The sequence below is a fragment of the Fukomys damarensis genome, unplaced genomic scaffold (genome assembly GCF_012274545.1).
Source record: "Fukomys damarensis isolate Sample0158 unplaced genomic scaffold, DMR_v1.0_HiC HiC_scaffold_16, whole genome shotgun sequence".
In the NCBI taxonomy this organism is placed as follows: Eukaryota; Metazoa; Chordata; class Mammalia; order Rodentia; family Bathyergidae; genus Fukomys; species Fukomys damarensis.
The window spans coordinates 67,063,302-67,080,700 of record NW_022900928.1 but is presented as its reverse complement, the minus strand read 5'-3'; the positions used below and the strand labels follow the sequence as shown (position 1 = coordinate 67,080,700).

The 17,399-nt window shown below is 51.6% G+C and overlaps 1 protein-coding gene across 4 annotated transcripts in view; it reads left to right on the top strand.

Annotated features, from left to right (window-relative positions):
• Positions 1–459: 459 nt before the first annotated feature.
• Positions 460–17,399, top strand: part of Usp2 (ubiquitin specific peptidase 2) — a 25,867-nt gene continuing 8,927 nt past the window's right edge. Inside the window, exons 1-3 of one of the 4 annotated variants that reach the window (XM_010629254.3) lie at positions 460–673; positions 7,519–7,560; positions 8,390–9,225. In XM_010629254.3, coding sequence (XP_010627556.1) covers positions 8,431–9,225 — 795 coding nt within the window. In that variant the 5' untranslated portion in view covers positions 460–673; positions 7,519–7,560; positions 8,390–8,430. Of the gene's footprint in view, positions 674–5,606; positions 5,725–7,518; positions 7,561–8,389; positions 9,226–17,399 lie in introns of those variants that run through there. The other 3 variants (XM_010629252.3, XM_010629253.3, XM_010629255.3) reach the window with 3 other exon arrangements.

Below are 17,399 nucleotides of genomic sequence, written 5' to 3'. Positions count from 1 at the left end.
TTTCTGGTGTACAAGACACAATTGTGTCCAACTGTATATAAGCTACCAATTAGTTTTCTTTGTTTTTACTTTATCTTTTGCTATGTTATGACTTAGTGTGGATTTGTGTTTCTATATAAATTTTATGTGTATGATTTCATGTTAAGCCCCAAATAAATGCTTATGTGTAAAAAAAAAATCTGAAAGTCGATACGGTCCAGGGCTCAAGCTCAGAGCCATCTCCAGCGACCCTACTCTATTCCAATACCTTCCAGCTGCCCGGTCGTGTCACATTCCAGTCCACTTTTTTCTGTGCTCCACCCGCTCCAAACTGGCATACTTTTTCCTCCACGTGGTTCTCTGTGTACATCGGTTGCCCAGGAGACCCTAGCTGGGCGGGGCGCTAGTGACATCACAATAGCAACAAGCCAATAGCCGTGACGTATGTCGGTGACGCAGGCGCGGGGTGTGGCTTCGTCGGCCTAGGAGCTCTGAGGCTGCTGCCCGCTGGGTGGCGCCGGTTTCCCCGGGAGGTCCTCTCTGGGCCCCCGGAGGAGGTAGGGGAGAGGAGCTGAGGCCAGGGAGCCCTCTGCGTCAGCTGCCGCTCTCTGAGCCGCCCCAGTACCAGCCAGGATTCACCCGCAGCTCCATGCTTGTGCCCGGTTCGACTCGTCCATCCTCCGAGAAGCGGAAGGTATGTGCCACCTGTCGGAGATCGGGGAGGGGGGGTGTGGGGGTCAGTGTCAGTCTTAGGGTCAGAAAGTGAGGTGTAAAAGACAGCCTCGGCAGAATGGCCACTAGAAATGTAGGGCGAGGGCCAGCTGTGCGGGGGAGCTCCAGCTGTGTTTGTGTGAGGGGGCCTGCCAGCTGACAGCCCAGGGTGCCAGGAAGAGCCATCTGTGTGTGCCGATCAGTGTGTTCTAAGGGAACGCTGCTTCAGTGGGTCCAGGTCGCTGTGCCTTCTGTGGGACGTGGCTGAGAGTGACTCCTGGACACTGACAACCCCACATGTGCATGCAGCTCACTCTCTGCTCTCAAAGCTCTCCGGTGCTGTCTCTGGTCAGCTTGCCAAAGCCAGGAAAGGGTTAGGGGGAGGACATCAGTTAAGCGGAAGGGGAGATTTTCCACCAATCCCAAACCAGAAAGAGGCAACTTTGAAATTCTCACCGATCCCAAATTAGAAGCAGGCAAGTGGTGCTCCAGCCAAGCAACTTAATAGCCAAGGGAAGCCCTGGCCAACTTATTCCAACTCTTCTGTAGGAGTGAATGTCTGTGCTCCTGACTGGATGCTTAAAGAGGGATGGCTGAATTGGAGATGGTAGTAGGGGCTGCTTTTCCCAAGCATGAGCACGAGAGCATTGCCAACCCATCAAGAAGGCCTGGAGGAGGTAGAGCTGGTGGATGGGCTAGAGCTGGGGCATTTCACTCTTTTGATGCTGTGTGTAGATGATTGTCAGACAGGAATGAGGGCTGGAATGAGGGCGTCCTCTGCGGTGCCTCATCAAGACCTAAGCTGAGTCAGTGGCCAGTGCTGAGACAGGGAGGAGGCCCCAGCCTGGGTCCTCCCAGTCCCCAGGGAGAGCCATCAAGAAACAGGAGAACCATCTTGGGAACGGACAGGTGCACCAAAGCCAGAAAGACCAAATACCCTACTCCTTCCTCTCGTGACCCTGCCCAGCGCAGCTCTGCGGCCACAGAATCCTGAGCCCTTGAACAGGTAGAGGGGAGCCTGGTGGTTTGGGGGAAGCTGCATTTGCCATCTTTGTCTAGACAAAGGGGGAAGGAACCCAAATGGGCTTGGCCTGTCTCACTTTGGTGGATTAAACACCATGCTTGCCCTTCCCATTTTGGGCACACAGAGCAATTAGCAATTTGGAAAATCATAAGACCGTTCTCATGGGACACAGCATTCCCCAAATGTTTCCCTGAGATCCCTTTCTTCTAGGGAGGTCATTTGCTACTATTAATACTACCGCTAGGTAAAATAGATAGAAGTATTCAATAGGATCATCATCACTGAATTTTTACTGTGTCTCAAGAAATTTACAAATATTTTATTTCATCCTCACAACTGTAAGGTATACCATTAGCATCATCATCATCATCATCATCATCATTATTGTTGTTGTTTCTATTGATCCTGTTTTATAGACTAAATAACTAAGGTTTACAAAATTTGAGTAACTCGCTTACTGACTCAAATCCAATAACAGAACTAGAATTCAGGCATAGATCTAGAAGCTGAAGCCAGGTAAGGTGGTGCATACCTGTAATACCCACAGGGTAATTAATCCAAGCACTGGGAAGGCACAGGCAGGAGGATCTAGAGTTCAAGACCAGCCTGGCATACATAGTAAGTCCCTAGCAAGCCCAGTGTCAAACAAACAAACAAAGAAAAAGTGTAGTGGACTGAAACCAATGTTGGTTTCACATGCCTCTCGCTGTCTATGCACCCTTGAAGTAGATCTACTCTTTTTCAAAAACCCAGGCGTGGAACTAGCAGTAAGGGTACTTCCTGTGCTCTAATTCTTTGACTGACAGCTCTGGAGAATCTACCTTCTCCATATTTTTGTCTCAAGTTCCACTTCATCCCTCTACCTTCTTTTCAGTCTTTGGTTTGCTTTTGAATTCCCCCACTGTTCTACTTCAAAATGCCCCCTCCCAAGAGTCTTGAAAGATCTCTGTAGCTGGCCCTGGCCCATCCAGGCAGCCAGCAGAGGGTGGGCATGCCACTGCCCCTTTAATTCTCCCGGGGCTTGGAATGCCAGCGAGCTGCTGTCTCTGCGAGGTCAGATAAGATACTATATATATCTGAGCGGTAACCTGAGCTCTGGATTACCCAGCCCCAAGTCAGACTCGGCTTCTGGGCTCTCCACTGCCTTCCCTGCCCTGCTGGGGAAGAAGCCCCCAGTTCCCTCCCAGGGCCTCTGGACACAGGTCAGTAGCTGCTCCTTTGGTATCTGGGCTTCACAGGGTGGCTGTCTAGAAGACAGGCATGAGTGAATTTGGGAGAGCAAGGGAAAGACTACCCACTGGGCCCGGTGGGTGCCATGGGCAAGACCAAAGAAAGACAGCACTAGAAGTGAAAATGGAAGACAGGTGAAGCCCTAGCAGAAGGTGAGGGAGACAGGACTCCCCTACCCTACCCCAGGGAGAGCACTAGGACAGGGTCTGGGCAGGGGTGGGTGGGAAAGAGAATTGAAGGACGCCAATACAGCCTGGAGGCCCATTTCTTTGTTTCGTTTTGGGCCTGGAAAGATGTCCTCTTCTCTCAACCCCAAATCAAGAAGCATCTTACAGAGATGCTGACCTGAGCCCATCTAGTCCTTCTCCACCCTCAGCATGCTTACCTTAATGTCCAATCTCTATCTTACCTCCCCCAACCCACTCCTCAGGCTTTGGACACCTACCAGGAGTTAGAGAGACAGGGATAGACTCAAATTCCTTGACTGACCCCTGACAAGGCAGGCAAGAGGATTGGGCACTAGGCTGCTGTTGGGTCCCTGGGTGCTAATCCCTGAGAAAGCTGCTAGCAACAGGTGGGAGGAGGGGCAGGGAGAGGTTCCTGGTGCCCGACAGGAATAGATAGTGTTGGGCCCTTCCCCATCCTCTACCTGTATTCTCCACACCTGCCAGGGCAGGTGCCCAGACAGTGTATCCAGGGACCTAAGCAGCTAAGGAGTAAGGGTCAGAGAGTGTGGGTGGAGGGAGATGGGGCCCCTCACTCACCCTCTTACCCTTCAGCGTCAGCACATTCCAGTGCACTTAGCCAGGAGCTTTGGGAAACTTGGAGGTCATCCCAGTGGAGGTTCCCAAGTACCTGGCAAGACTGGGCGGGTCTCCCCATTCACCTTCCCTGAGCACCTGGATAGGAGGAAAGAGACCTAACTCAGTTCAGAGTTCTCTGTCTAGGCAGCGGCAAGGCCACACAGAAGGCAGCATGCCTTCACTCCGGGAGACAGCAGATCTGGGCAGAGAGGAGCCATGAAGGGTGCTGGGATGTAGGCTATCACCCACCCTCTGCCCCAGGGCCAGGAGTGCCTGGGATTCTTGGTGAGCAAGTCCCTCCCCTGGCTGGGCAGGTTAGAGAGCCCTTCACGTGAGCTACAGGAAATGACAGTGGCTGACTGGATGACGCAAGAGGTTTGGTTGCCCCAGGAGAAAATGGTTCATTTTAATCCCTGACTCACCTAGTGTGGCACCTTGGGGTGGGGGGTGAGCTATGCTGTAGCCAGGGTAGTAGGCTTGGGGACATGCTCATAACCAGGCCTGGGGCCAGTGACCCTGAACTAGGGTAGATGCTGGTGACAGGGGACCCATAGGAGCTTGGCATCACAGGTGAAATGGAGGCCTCCTGGACCATCTCATGGCTGATCAGTATTGTTCTGGGGCTCAGGTTGCACCTGGCTTCACTTACATTGCCCTGCAGTAGAAAATCCAGAGGGCTGCTTCTTCAGGAGTCTGTCCACTACCCCCATACTGTTCTGGATAGTGGATGCTTGGATTCTGTAGCAATCCTCTCTCTGCACCACCCTACAGTTCCGCAGCCCTGCCCCAGGCCCGGGAGAGTCCAGGGACGTATGAAGCAGGGGCTTGGCTGCCAGGGGGCTGTAGCAGACAGAGCACAGGTCTCAAGCCAGCTCTGCCCCTGCTCCCAGCATGACTTTAGGAGACCCACATTACTTCTCTCTAGGGGACCCTAGTTTCCTTATCTGAAAATGGGCATCATAATAGCACCTGCTGCTAAAGAGTCCTTGGAAAGATTAAGTGAGTTAGTATATATGTCCCAAGTCTTAGCGAAGTTTTAAGTGTTAATACCTTCAGTAATACAAATATTCAAAATTTTGAAAGTTTCACTAGTAGAAGCTCAGAAGCAGAGCATTTGCCTAGCATGTGGACACACTGGGTTCAGTCCCCAGCTCTGCCCAACCCTCAAAAAAATTGCGAAGTTTCTTGTATATTTGTTTTTTGAATTTTGGATACATTTTTTAATTTTAACTTTAAAATTAACACTAATTTAATTTTTAAAAAATAATTTTCTGTGGTGTTTGTAAGTTTGAGGCATTTTTATATCCAAAGGAGTTCAAACTCACACCTGCACTGAAACTTCCGGGCTGCTATCCGTAGGAGCGTGTGTAGAAGAATGCTGGATACATAGTGAGGGTGTGTGAGTGTTGGTGTAAGGCTGCCTAAAAGATGAAATCAGAGGCTGCCTGCGAAGTCCTGAGCGTGCTTGGTGCCTGATCCATAGGTGTGCAGCCCCAGCCAGTCTGGAGACAGCTGCTTGGCTCAGGTGCCCTGACAAGAAGTTGAATGGCTCTGTGCAGAAGAATGCTGGCAGGCTCCCAAGAAGGGGAAACTGAGCAAAGCAAAGCAATAGGGAATCTCAGAGAAGAGAAGTATTGGGCAGCTCTGTAAAGACAGCATGGAGGAGGAGCGTGGGCAGGGGACTGGCCCTGTGGTCCAAGGTGGTAGGCACCTGAGGAGGCGCTGCCTGGAGCCGCATGCCTGTACTTGCCAGCTCTGGGTAAACAGTGAAAGGAACCGGGCAGCAGGGGCCCCACACTGGGCAGGGAGGGGTACAGAGGATCCCAGCCAATCGTCTGGCCTCCCACTGCCCCATGAAAGAACCATTCAGTCCAGGCCGTTCCTGTGGCAACAGAGAGCCTCGCAGCCACAGCCTAGGCCCCGGCCCTAGCTCCTGCCTACGGTGCACTTTGCAGCCTCTAAGGACAACAGTGCCAGGTAATGCCAAGGGGTGCCAACCCAAGCTGACTTGTCACTTGGGAGTTGGTGGGACTTTTCTCAGGAGTTTGACTAGAGTTTGGTGGAGGGGAGAGATACGCGAAAGGCCTCGGCCCCAGCAGAGCTCTCTCCCCAAACATGGGAGTGTAAGCCAGGTGTCAGAGCTAAATGGCAGCTTCCAGGGGGTGTTAGTGATAGCTTGACTGCCAGGGTGCTGGGGAGAAGAGGGAGGTCTGGCAGTTCCCTGCCAGATTGGATCAGACAGATTTGGGAGATCTCCTGGGATTCTGTGAGCCAGAAGGTATGACTCCACCTCCAGCCTCCAATACTTTCAGGGCTTTCTGTCCCTGTCTGTTGTACCTTGTTTGGCCCCAGCACTTCTGCGTCATCAGCAAAGTTAGGGGAGGTCATGGGCTTGGGGCACTGCCCACAGAATACCAATTCCCTGGGAGACTCATGGGGGGTGGGGAGGGAGAACCATGGGGAGGAGCCATGAGCTCATACTCTGGGGGTGGGGGTGCACCTGATTGGCTGCCTGGTGCCCCAGAGCCCAGCTCCTGAGACCTGGAGTCTCTTTGACTTTGCATTATTGATGGCTTTCTCCAAAGTGAAATAGAGCAGGACTAGTCCCCTGCCCCCACCTCTGAGCCCTGGTCTGCCTCTCCCGCGTGGCTTCTCTGCTGAGATCAGCCCCCTTTTCCTAGAGAGGAGTGAAAGTGTCCTGGAGGCAGAAGCAAAGGGCACAAGTGAGTGTATAAGAAGGGTGGAGGGCCCCTGGGCCAGCAAGAAAAGGGCAGACAGTAAGCGGGACAGGGTTTCCAGCCTGAATTTTGCTGGAGCTCTCTAGCAGAGTCCAGGAGTGCTGTTCTGGGGCCCACATGGAAGTTGCCACTTGCTCATTTCCAGTCCTGCACCCATTCTGAACCTTGCCTGGATTGGGTTTCTGGAACTTTTTGCCAAACCCTCAGCCTTTGGGTTTTGGCACCAGCTCTTCTCGGCCCTGTTGGGCTGGGCTGCTGCTGACCTAAGGCAGGTTGTGGTCTGCCTAAACCAGTGTCTGCTGAAGGGTTTGGTGTATGCTCACTTATCTCACTGGGAGCTACGGAGTGAAGCCTGGCATCCAGGCTGAGGTTGGACCGGCCAGGCCTGGCATTATTATAGACTACCAAAGGAGGAGCCAGCCTGCCTGGCAGGAGCTGTGGGAGGAGATAATAACCAGTCATTGTTAAGCGCTTTCACGTGTTATTATCTCATTTATTCCTCACAACAACCCTGTGAGATAGGAGTCATGATGATAATTATTATACTCATTTACAGGTGGGGAAATTGGAACTAAAGGAGATTAAATGACTAGTGCAAAATTAACCATGTAGTCTGTCGAAGGGAGTCAAAACCAGCCCCTACACACACTTCTCAAACTCCTGGAAAGGCCTCCCTCTCCTTACCCAAGGGCCCCCTACTACAAGCTCCTGAGGGCCCTCAAGGAAAGAGGCTTCACCCTTCTTGCTCCTCTCCCCTAAAACACCTCTGCCACTCCAGCTCCACTAGAGATAAAGATTGCAGATGGAGGGACTCTGGGGGTCCCCCCAACTGCAATGGGGATAGCAATTCAAGGCTATGCGGAAAGAGGGCTGGTGCATTCTGGAAGACATGGATTCAGATCGTGAATGCTAGAATGTGATCTTGGACTAACCAGTGTCACTTTTCTCAGTTGTACAATCGAGAGGTTAAACTGTATGATCCTTTAGGGCCCTCCAAGCTCTCCATTCAGTGATTGCTGTGTTCCCTCACCAGACTTACCCAGCTACAAGAGAAGGGGTTGCTGGGACAGAACAGGTACCAACACCTGGGAGTGCTGCCTGCAGTGCATGATTTAGACTCTAGGGGGCCCCTTTTGCACAAGTCAGGTATGCCAGAAGCAATATAGTGTCCCTGCTGGGACATCCCTGGGAAGCCACAGGGCACTAACTCTGCTTAGAACAGAAGATTGAGATCAGTGAGGATGGTGAGTTCTACCGTACCAGGGCTGGGGGACCAAGGAGCAGGTGCTTTTTCCCAAGGAAGAGCTCTGGAATGGAGTCTCCAAATGCTCCCGCTCTCATCCGCATCACTTCCTCTCATGAGCCTCTTTTGTCTCATGAGGCATCTGAGCCCATAATCTTTAGGTCATTCCAGCAGACAGAATATGATGCCAAAAGGTGTCCTGCCAGTCACCTCAGCCAGAGGGCAGGAAGCCACCATGACTCTTGAAATGTCCCACATTCTCAGTCCAGGCAGTAAGGTCAGATGCATCCCTAGCTCAGGAGTGTCTGCAGAAGCTAAGGAGAGGAACCAGATGGGATTTGGCTAGAAGACTGCGTGGCTCCGAGGGCTGCAGAGGACACCCAACTTGCATGTTTGGGTCTTTGAGGGGAGGATTCAGAGTGGACAGGACATGCTAATACCAATTTTTCTACTGAACGCTGTGCATGGCTATGAACATGGGATGCGTGCGAGCCTACATGCACATCTGCATGCATGCATGCATTTCTCAACAGCCAGCCAGTCTCTTGTGGATGTAGCCTGGGTGGGCCTGTTGAGCCCAAAGGTTCTGGCCCATCTTGGATGGAGAGCTGGCCCTGGCACCTGGCAGGGCCCTTTGATAACTCCTTTCCTTGTCTTTCAGCCCATGAGGCTCCCAGTCCCCACTGAGTGCTGCCCTGAAGGATGTCCCAGCTCTCCTCCACCCTGAAGCGCTACACAGAATCGGCCCGCTACACAGATCCCCCTTATGCCAAATCAGGCTATGGCACCTACACCCCCTCCTCCTATGGGGCCAACCTGGCCACCTCCTTTCTTGAGAAGGAGAAGCTCAGTTTCAAGCCAAGCCCCCCAACCAGCTTCCTTCCCCGTCCCAGAACCTATGGTCCCTCCTCCATCCTGGACTATGACCGGGGCCGCCCGCTGCTGAGACCCGACTTCATCGGGAGTAGTAAGCGGGCAGAGAGCCAGACCCGGGGCACTGAGCGGCCTTCGGGCAGTGGACTCAGTGGGGGCAGTGGATTTACCTATGGAGTGACCAGCAACTCCCTCAGCTACCTGCCCATGGGTGGTCGCGACCAGGGAATGACCCTGACCCAGAAGAAATCAAACAGCCAATCAGACCTGGCCCGGGATTTCTCCAGCCTCCGGACCTCAGATAGCTTCTGGACTTCAGATAGCTACCGGATAGACTCAGGGAACCTGGGCCGAAGCCCCATGCTGGCCCGCACACGCAAGGAACTCTGTGCCCTGCAGGGCCTCTACCAGGCAGCCAGTCGCCCTGAGTACCTGGATGACTACCTGGAGAACTATGGTCACAAGGGCAGCACACCACAGGTGCTCATGCAGGCCTCTCCCTCTCGAGTCCCTGAAGTCCTCAGTCCCACCTACCGACCCAGTGGCCGCTACACACTGTGGGAGAAGGGCAAGGGCCAGATCCCTGGGCCCAGCTGCTCCAGCTCCCCAGGGCGAGACATTACGGTGAGTTTACCCTTGGGGACCTAGTAATGGGCTGGGGAGGCAGCCACCAATGCAAAAGAGCCAGGTTGGAGACAGGGCTCCTTATGATTGATAGTAGCCCCTGTGGAGAGAAGAGAAACAAGTCATCTCTGCATGTCTGATACCCTTCCACTCTCCCAAAGACCTGAGAAACTGAGTGTGGTCCAGCAGTGCTCTTGGAATGCTCAGCTATCCCCATGCTCACCGTTATTCTCACCTTGTCCTTTTCTACCCAACATGTCCGGGTCCCCTGTAGGCCTTGCCCCATCTTGGACCGGATGCTGGGGCCCCCAGACCACCAGTGCTCCCTATGACAAGTGGAGCCTCCCTTCTTTGGCTGCATCTCTCCTGTTAGACTTGACATTTGGGCATAAGACATCAGGAGAAGAGGGACCCTCCTCTGGCTGACACTGGCAGGCTCGAGCCCAGCTCTAGATATAGGACTTCTGTGTCTCTGGAGGAAATAATGGAGAAATTGTCTAGGGTTTGAAATGATCTAATACCTCTGTATTCTTTCCCTCTTGGGATGGAAGAGCCTCTCCTGGACTCTGGCCAAGGGCTGGCACAGCCTTCCTCACAACTAATCCTTGATCAAACCTCTCCTGGGGCACTGAGACATTCTGCTTTCTCTGTAGTTATTAGTGTGCCTATTAGGTGACAAGCTCTCAAGGTTGAAAAAGATCCTACCTCCAGATCCCTCACCAGGTGCCTTGCCGCGGGGAACTCAGCTGATTGCATGGGTGTATAAGTGAATGGAGAGAGCGTGAAGGATGCATGGATGGATAGATGGACTGACAGATGGACAAACAGGTAGATGGGCAGGTGAACAAGCAAGCATATGGGTAGGAAGGAATGGGTGCTGTGCGTTCTCCATTACTTTATGCACCACCCCCTGCTAGGACATGTGCCTTTTGTAAACAACAGCTGGGCCACATTGAGAAATGCTGCTTAGATCACTTCTCCAGGCCAGTGGAGCAAGGGTTTGGGATGAGGGTTGGGGCATTGGCCAACAGACCATGAAATGCGTCATAGCTAAAGATCTTGAGAGGACACTGATCACATTTCTTAGAGAGCCTTGGCCTTGCTGGGCTGTCTGGGAAGTGACCTGGGAGATACGAAAGCTGTGTCTCCCAGGACATTCAGACCCTGACAAGGCAGGGCTGGCTACACTGGCTCTCCAGTGTAAACAGCAATGGGAGATGCTGTCATAACAAAGCTGGTCTGGGACAGAAATTACATCCTCAGAGGACGGTGTGCCATGGCTGGGGTAGAGTAGGATCCCCTTGGACAACATCATGCCAGCAGAAAGTGGTCTCAGTGAAAGGCTTGGGTCCTCGGAGCTGCTCAAGGGCTGCACGTTTTTGCAGTGCTTTTCCAAGTGGAGTCTGCAGACTGCACACCTTGTAATGACACGCAGGGCCTAACGGTTCACCGAGGCCCCCAGACTCAAATTCTCTCAGGATAGTGCATGGGAATATCTTTGTCACCAGCCCTCCAGCTGGTCTCTAAGCACACAACAGCATTAAAAGCCACAACATCATAGACTGAACTAAAGACTGCACCATCTCTTTGCTCCATATGAAAGAGCAAGATCTCTTTACTGGGAGTCAGACTCCACTGGGGACCTGCCTTCTTCCTCACTGCACACATCAACCCTCCCAAGAGCCTGCTGCCCTCCACTTCTTCCCGAGGCTCCCAGAGCCAGGGTGAGGGGAGTTTTGAGAGAGATCCTCAGAGTAGCACACTGCCCTGGGACAAACTCAGCCACCTAGCATCCTCACTTCCCACCCAGAAGCAACTCACAACACTGAAGGGGCTGGGAATGTGCCAGAGCAGAGCTGGGGTTTCATTCTGAGCCCATGCCAGGGAACAGGGGCTTCTGCCAACCAAGAAGGATTTGTGAGAGTCTTTATTTAATCCACTCCCCCCACACCTTGTGCTCGCTTCAGGGGCTGGCTGCATACTGTGAAAGTGAAAACAACAATGTTCATGGGGTCCAGACCACTTCTAAAAGTAGTTCCACTTTCTTGTCTGATTTCCATTGGAGCATCTTAGCTTTTCATTCCTTCCTTCCTTCCTTCCTTCCTTCCTTCCTTCCTTCCTTCATTCATTCATGTATGGAACTCAGCTTACTTGCATTGTGCTCAGTGCCTGGTGCTAAGTACTCAGCACCTAGCCTACACCAGTAGGTCTCTTAACTTCTGAACCTGTTTCCTCCTCTGTAAAACGAGAGTGCTCATAGTTCCCACTTGGTAGATTATTGTGAGGCATGGGAAAGTGCTCCATAAATGTTAGCCCTTGCACTCTTCCAGGTACTGTGGGAGACAAGAGATGTGTGTGACCCTGGATTGTGCCCTTGGCACATTCACAATTTCGTGGGAAAATAAATTCAATAAGCACAACAGGAGACAGCTCAGGTTTAAGTGTTATAAGTGGTGGAAAAGAAAGAGGTCATCTGAGGCTGAGGCAGGCTGACCATGATCTCTGGAAGGTACAGTTTGCTTCTTTAACCTTGGACACCAATCAGCTAAGCTGCATTTCCTCATCCATAAAAGGAAGTGATCACACCTGCCCTGCCCACCTCATGTGTATGCCTTGAGCCTCAGAGAAAATAGTGAATGTGGAGAAATCAAAATGAAAAAACATTACAGAAGAGTGTGTTTAAACTTAAAAAGGGAGGGCTGGGGGCCCAGGACAGTAGTACAGCACTTGCCAGCCTTTGTGAGGCCCTGAGTTCAATGCCCAGTGCTGAAAAAATAAATAAACATGAAAGGAAAGGAAATGATAAAAAGGGCATTGACTGGAGGTGGGGGTGAGGGTCACAGGGTATCCTGTGGGAGGAAGAAAAACTGAGAAAGGGTCTCTCTCTCCCTCCTTCTCTCTCTCCCTCCTTCCCTCCCTCCTCTCTCTCTCTCTCTCTCTCTCTTCCATCCAGGATCTTGGTAAATTTCACAGGCAGGACACAAATTTGTGATTTCCCTTCCCCACTCTGCTGGGATTACAGGCATGTACTACCACACCAGCAGGTTGTCTCAAGGAGGCTAACTTGAACTATACTCAGGTTTCATAAAGAAAGGAAGGTCACATGAAGGTCCCAAGCAGGAGTAGGAGTTCCAACCAGACTCCTTGCCCCTCACTAACAGTGACAGCCAATGTGAACTTGGAATATCAGGCTCCGCTGAGCACAGGTAAAGAACTGACAGAGAGGGATGTGAATTCTGAGTAACCCCTCCCCACGCTTGTGTAGGCACCAACAAAATGCCAGTCTGTTAGGGTACAGCTCAGCCCCAGGATGATAAAGGTCTGTCCTGAAGCTCCATTATCTGCTACAAATGCAGACAGATGAGCCAGGAAGGACAGTGATGGGGAACAGGGTGCCACTACCCCCACTGGGGACGCCAAGCCAGCCCAGGTGGCTCAGCCCCGCAGAGAGCACCAGGCTGCTGAGTCCCAACCCCATCACCTCCCCCTCCACCCTACCTCTCCTGTTCCCAGGCCTATGGAAGGACAAGCTGTTCCCACTGAGCCCTGCCAGGGCTGCGCTTTAACCCCTACAATCCTTCCTAATCCTCCTCTGCTCCACCCCTCCAGCTGCTCCCTGCCAGCCCTGGCACTCTGCCTGCTGGATGAAGCTCTTCACTGGCCTGGCCTCCCCACCCCTCCCCTCCTCACCCCTCCCCAGTAAGAGCCAGGGGTTGGCCTAGCGCCCTCCCCAACAGTCAGCAGGCTGGGCACCTGCTCCTCACACGGCACCAGGGACTGAGGCTTGGTTCAGCCTATTCTCTCGTACCCAGTTTCTTCCACACCTTGCCTTCTGCTCCAGGACCTGTTTCTAAGGAGCGATGGAACCTGAGTACCTGGGTCCTATTTGCCACTGGCACTGCTGACTCATCTTTCAAAGCCCTGGGTTCCAGCTGTTCAGTAACAGGGAGATTATATAAGCTGAAGTCATGTGATTTTACTGTTGCGTGGAACTTTGGACTTGAATGCTGCCCTGCAGCGAGCAGAGGTTCTCCAGAGAGAACAAGTTGAGAATGGCAGGGGCTAAGAGATCCTGGGTGACAAGTTGACCTTCTCCTGTCCCTAGCCTGCTCACTCTGTTGTTTCAGCCGTGCTGTACTGCATCTCTGCTGTCCTGTTTGTGTAGCTTAGCAGCCTGAGATCCTAGGACCTGTCCTCACTTGCTCCCACCCCAAGCTCACATAGCCACCCTGAGGGGGTCGAATTTCCTGGGAGCAACACAAGGTCACTCAGGGGAGACGCTGAGGGGAAGAACTCCCATGGCAGGATCAGCACTGGCCTTGAAAGCAATGGCAGCTGGTCTGTGGTTTGTGATTAGAATCAGCAAGATGCAGATGTCCCCATCGCGTGAAGATCTGCTGTGGGCCATGACCTAGTGGCCTTGGAGTTGCCTTACTCAGGCTCAATTTCTCAACTGGTGCCTGGCACCATCCATCCTCCCTGCCTTCTCCACTCCCACTCCAGGGCGTCTTCATGAGTTAATGTGGTGCTGGGGTGGCGCTCAGCAGTACAGAAGTTAATCCAAGCCTGGTAAAATGTTCCCTGCCCCTGGGGGAGCCACTCCACTCACCGTTGGTTTCAGAAATGAACATTGTCTCCAGATCTGCACATGTGGCTCTATGTCCTCACTCACCTCAATGAATACATAAAACTGGCACCCTAGACAGCGATAGAGGCAAGAGAAGGAAGTGTGTGGTTTCTGGAATCCAGCTGGTTCAGGCCAGGCTCCCTGGGGCTTGAAGGAATACAGAGCATTTGGCCTCTAGAGGTCCAAGTCATACAGGGAAGCAGAGCTTCCCACAGCAGGTGGAGAGGTTGGACTGACCCTCCTCTTGAAAGGCACATCTAGGGGCTGAAAGCCCACCCCCTAACAAGGACTCAGATCCCCTACCCTTTCATGGATCAGACCACCAGTCTGTCTATTAGCACTGGCCTGAAATACCTGCCTGAGCCTAAGCTTGGTCACCAAATCCTAGACCAAACTGCTCACTCAAATGTGACAGAAGCAGAACAGTCTGCCCTTACATAGCTAGCTGTGACTTTATGTATAATCCATCTCAGGCCAGGAAGGACCTGAGATGGAGAAAATGACTTTTCCTATATGAAAGGCAGGCTAAGATCAGGCTCTGAGAAATGCAGTCTTGGGCTGCAGCAATGAGCCCAGCTCAGATTAGTTTTGTGTACTTGATGCACAGAAAGGCACAGAGAGCATGTCACAGTGGCACAGCATCCTAGGAGTCTGAGGCAAGAGGATCACAAGCTCAAGCCCAGGCTGGGCATCTCAGTCACTTAGCAAGAACCTGTCTCAAAAAATTAAAAAAGGCACTGGGGATTTAGCTCAGTCGTGCGGTTGCCTACCTTGCAAGTTCAATCTTCGGTACTGCAAAAAAATAAATAAATAAATTAACTAATTAATTAAAAATGGCTGAGGATGCAGCTCAATATGAAGGCCTGGGTTCAATCCCTAGTACATTTTAAAAAAAAAGTTACAGAGCCTGGGCCAGATTCAGATCCCAAAAGATTGTCAACTTTGTTCCCACTCCATTTCAAGAAATGACAATGAGAAGACAGGGTCTCATAGGGACTTGACTAGTTAAGAAATGAGCCACAGTCTTTTGTTAGCTGTATCCAGCAGCAATCAGCCTGCTGGGAAAGACTGGACTCTGGGTATATTTTTTTCCCCTTACCCAGAACTCTTGATGTGCTTGCATATTAGAGCTTTCCCATCTGGCCCTCCTACTCTTAGCAACCTCCCCTTCCTCAGAATGCCAGGATGTCCTAGGGTAGGAGTGCTCACGTCACATCATGGAAACACAGGCCAAATGTTTGCAGTGGGTGAGCACCCCTGGGTGAGCACACTTGTTCGACACGCAAAACCAGACTTACGCTCCACCCTCTGAGACTCAGGGGGACTTCCAGGATTTCCAGCAGAGCCTGGTCTAGCCCTCTTCTTTTAAGATGTCATTGAGTGAACATACAACCCTTCCCTGGAGGAGGCTTCAGTGTGCTGGTGCAACCCAGACAAACCACACACAGTCTAAGACCATTTACAAAACTCTTAGGAACACTTATGAAGCAAAGATAAACACATTAAAATAAATTAATATCATGCAAACTGAATGCTAGGAGACTTAGGATATGCAGTAATAGGGTGTTTAGAACTGGGTGGAGTTAATTAGGGAAGACTTTATGGAAGACATGAGTTTTGAGCAGAATTTACAAGTAGGTAATTGGCAGAGAGCAGGAAAGATAGTCCAGAATTTCCTAGTCATTGTGAAAAGCATGAGGTTTTTTTTGTTTATTTGTTTGTTTGTTTTTGTACTGGGGATCAAACTCTGGTCCTTGCGCTTGCAAGCCAGGCAGGCGGAACCACTGAGCTAAATCCCTGGCCCTGAAAAGCATAAGTTTTGCAATAAGACCGATCTGGGTTTGAAGCTCTTCAATGGCATTTATTAGCTTTGGGGTCCTGGCAGTTCATTTGCCCTCTCTGGACATAAGATTGTTCACCTATAAAATAAGGATAATAATAGTTACTACTTCATAGTCTAACTATGGAAATGAGCTAATAGATATAAAGCCCTTAGACCATTCCCTGGCATTTAATAAAGAATCAATTTTATTTTTTAAGCACAGGATGAAAAGCAGGTCAGTTGATGTCAGGAGCAAAGCATGAGCGTGGTGCAATGGAAGGTGATTATGTAGAGACAGACAGCCTTTCAGACAGGCTACCTGAGAGTCTGGACTGGGTACAACGGTGCTAGTTCGTTGAGAGAAGGAGGGATGTGATCAAATGCAACACTGGCGCACCCAGTGCAAGACCTGATGGAAAGGATGTGGCTGGAAAGAAGGAATCCTGGAAAAAAAGGCTGTTGCAATGTGTCCAGGGTTCAGGCTGGGCTAGAGTATGGAGATCACACCTCCTAACACATGTACCTTTGAGGACCACCTAGCAGAACACCCTGTAGCTCCGCCTCTGCAGCATCTCCCCTTCCACTGCTGGAAGGGGTCCTGGGTTGAGACTCGTTTTGCTCCCCTGCCACTGGCACTAAATTGCTTTTTTGTGGGTGGCCTTGTGTACAGCCCACACATGTGCCCCGGACATAATTCTTATGTGGCTGTGGTCGTGTGTGCAGTGCGCGTGTACATGTGTGGATGTGCCTGCCAGGAGGAACAGAAGGAGCCCACAGATGAGTAACAGCACACACTGCTGCCTCTCTGAGTATTTTTAAATGCTAAAAATACTGGCTAAAAATAGCTAGCAAGCTCCAAACAAGATACTTTCTCTAGGCAGATTCCTGCGCTTCCCTATTAGGTGAGGGGGCAGCATCAGAAATAAAACCCCCAAAGACCCCTGGCCTGTAAGCACCACTGCACTTAGTGTTGAAGGAGAGTACCTTTCTCCCCACCTGCCACACTAAAGTCAGATTTGAGGTTCTGAAAGAGATGGAGTTGGGTAATTGGTTAGAAGAGGCCAGAGAAGTTTCTCTCTTAAAGCCAAAAAGGTCAGTGACCTATTGTACCTTATAAAGAAGCACTGCTTCTCTGTTTGTTTGTTTGTTTCTGGTACTGGGATCGAACTCAGGATTTTGCACTTGCAAAGCAGGAATAGTGCCACTGAGCTAAATCCCCAGCCCACACTTCCGCTCTTGATAACGGACCAAACTAGGCCTGGAGGAGGAGGGGAGCTCAGTCCCAAGGCCATGGAAATTTTATCTTCTTAACCTGGGCCCACCGAGTCCCAAGGATTGCATAGATGTTGGGTGTCCAGAGGGCCTGGGACGTGCTGAATGCTGGACACAGATTTGTGCGGAGTGCATTTTCCACCGCCGAAGAGAGTACTGAACTTCCTTCAAGTTCTTAAAATGATCTTCAGCTCCTCAGCCCCCCCACCCCACCCCCAAAAAAGTTGGAATTTGTATGCTGCCCAGGCAGAAGCCCACCCACTTGATACTAGACCTCCAGGCGATTTGTTCTGAGTCCCAGGCTGACCCGGGGCTGCACTGCCCCTCCCAGAAGCCTGCAGCGAGCTGAGAGGGCGCGGACGCCCAGGAGAACCAGCGGGAGGCACCCGCCAGGTTGGCCCTGCGACCTCGCTCTGGTCCGCGTGCTGGAGGCGGGGCGGGCGGGGCTTCGGG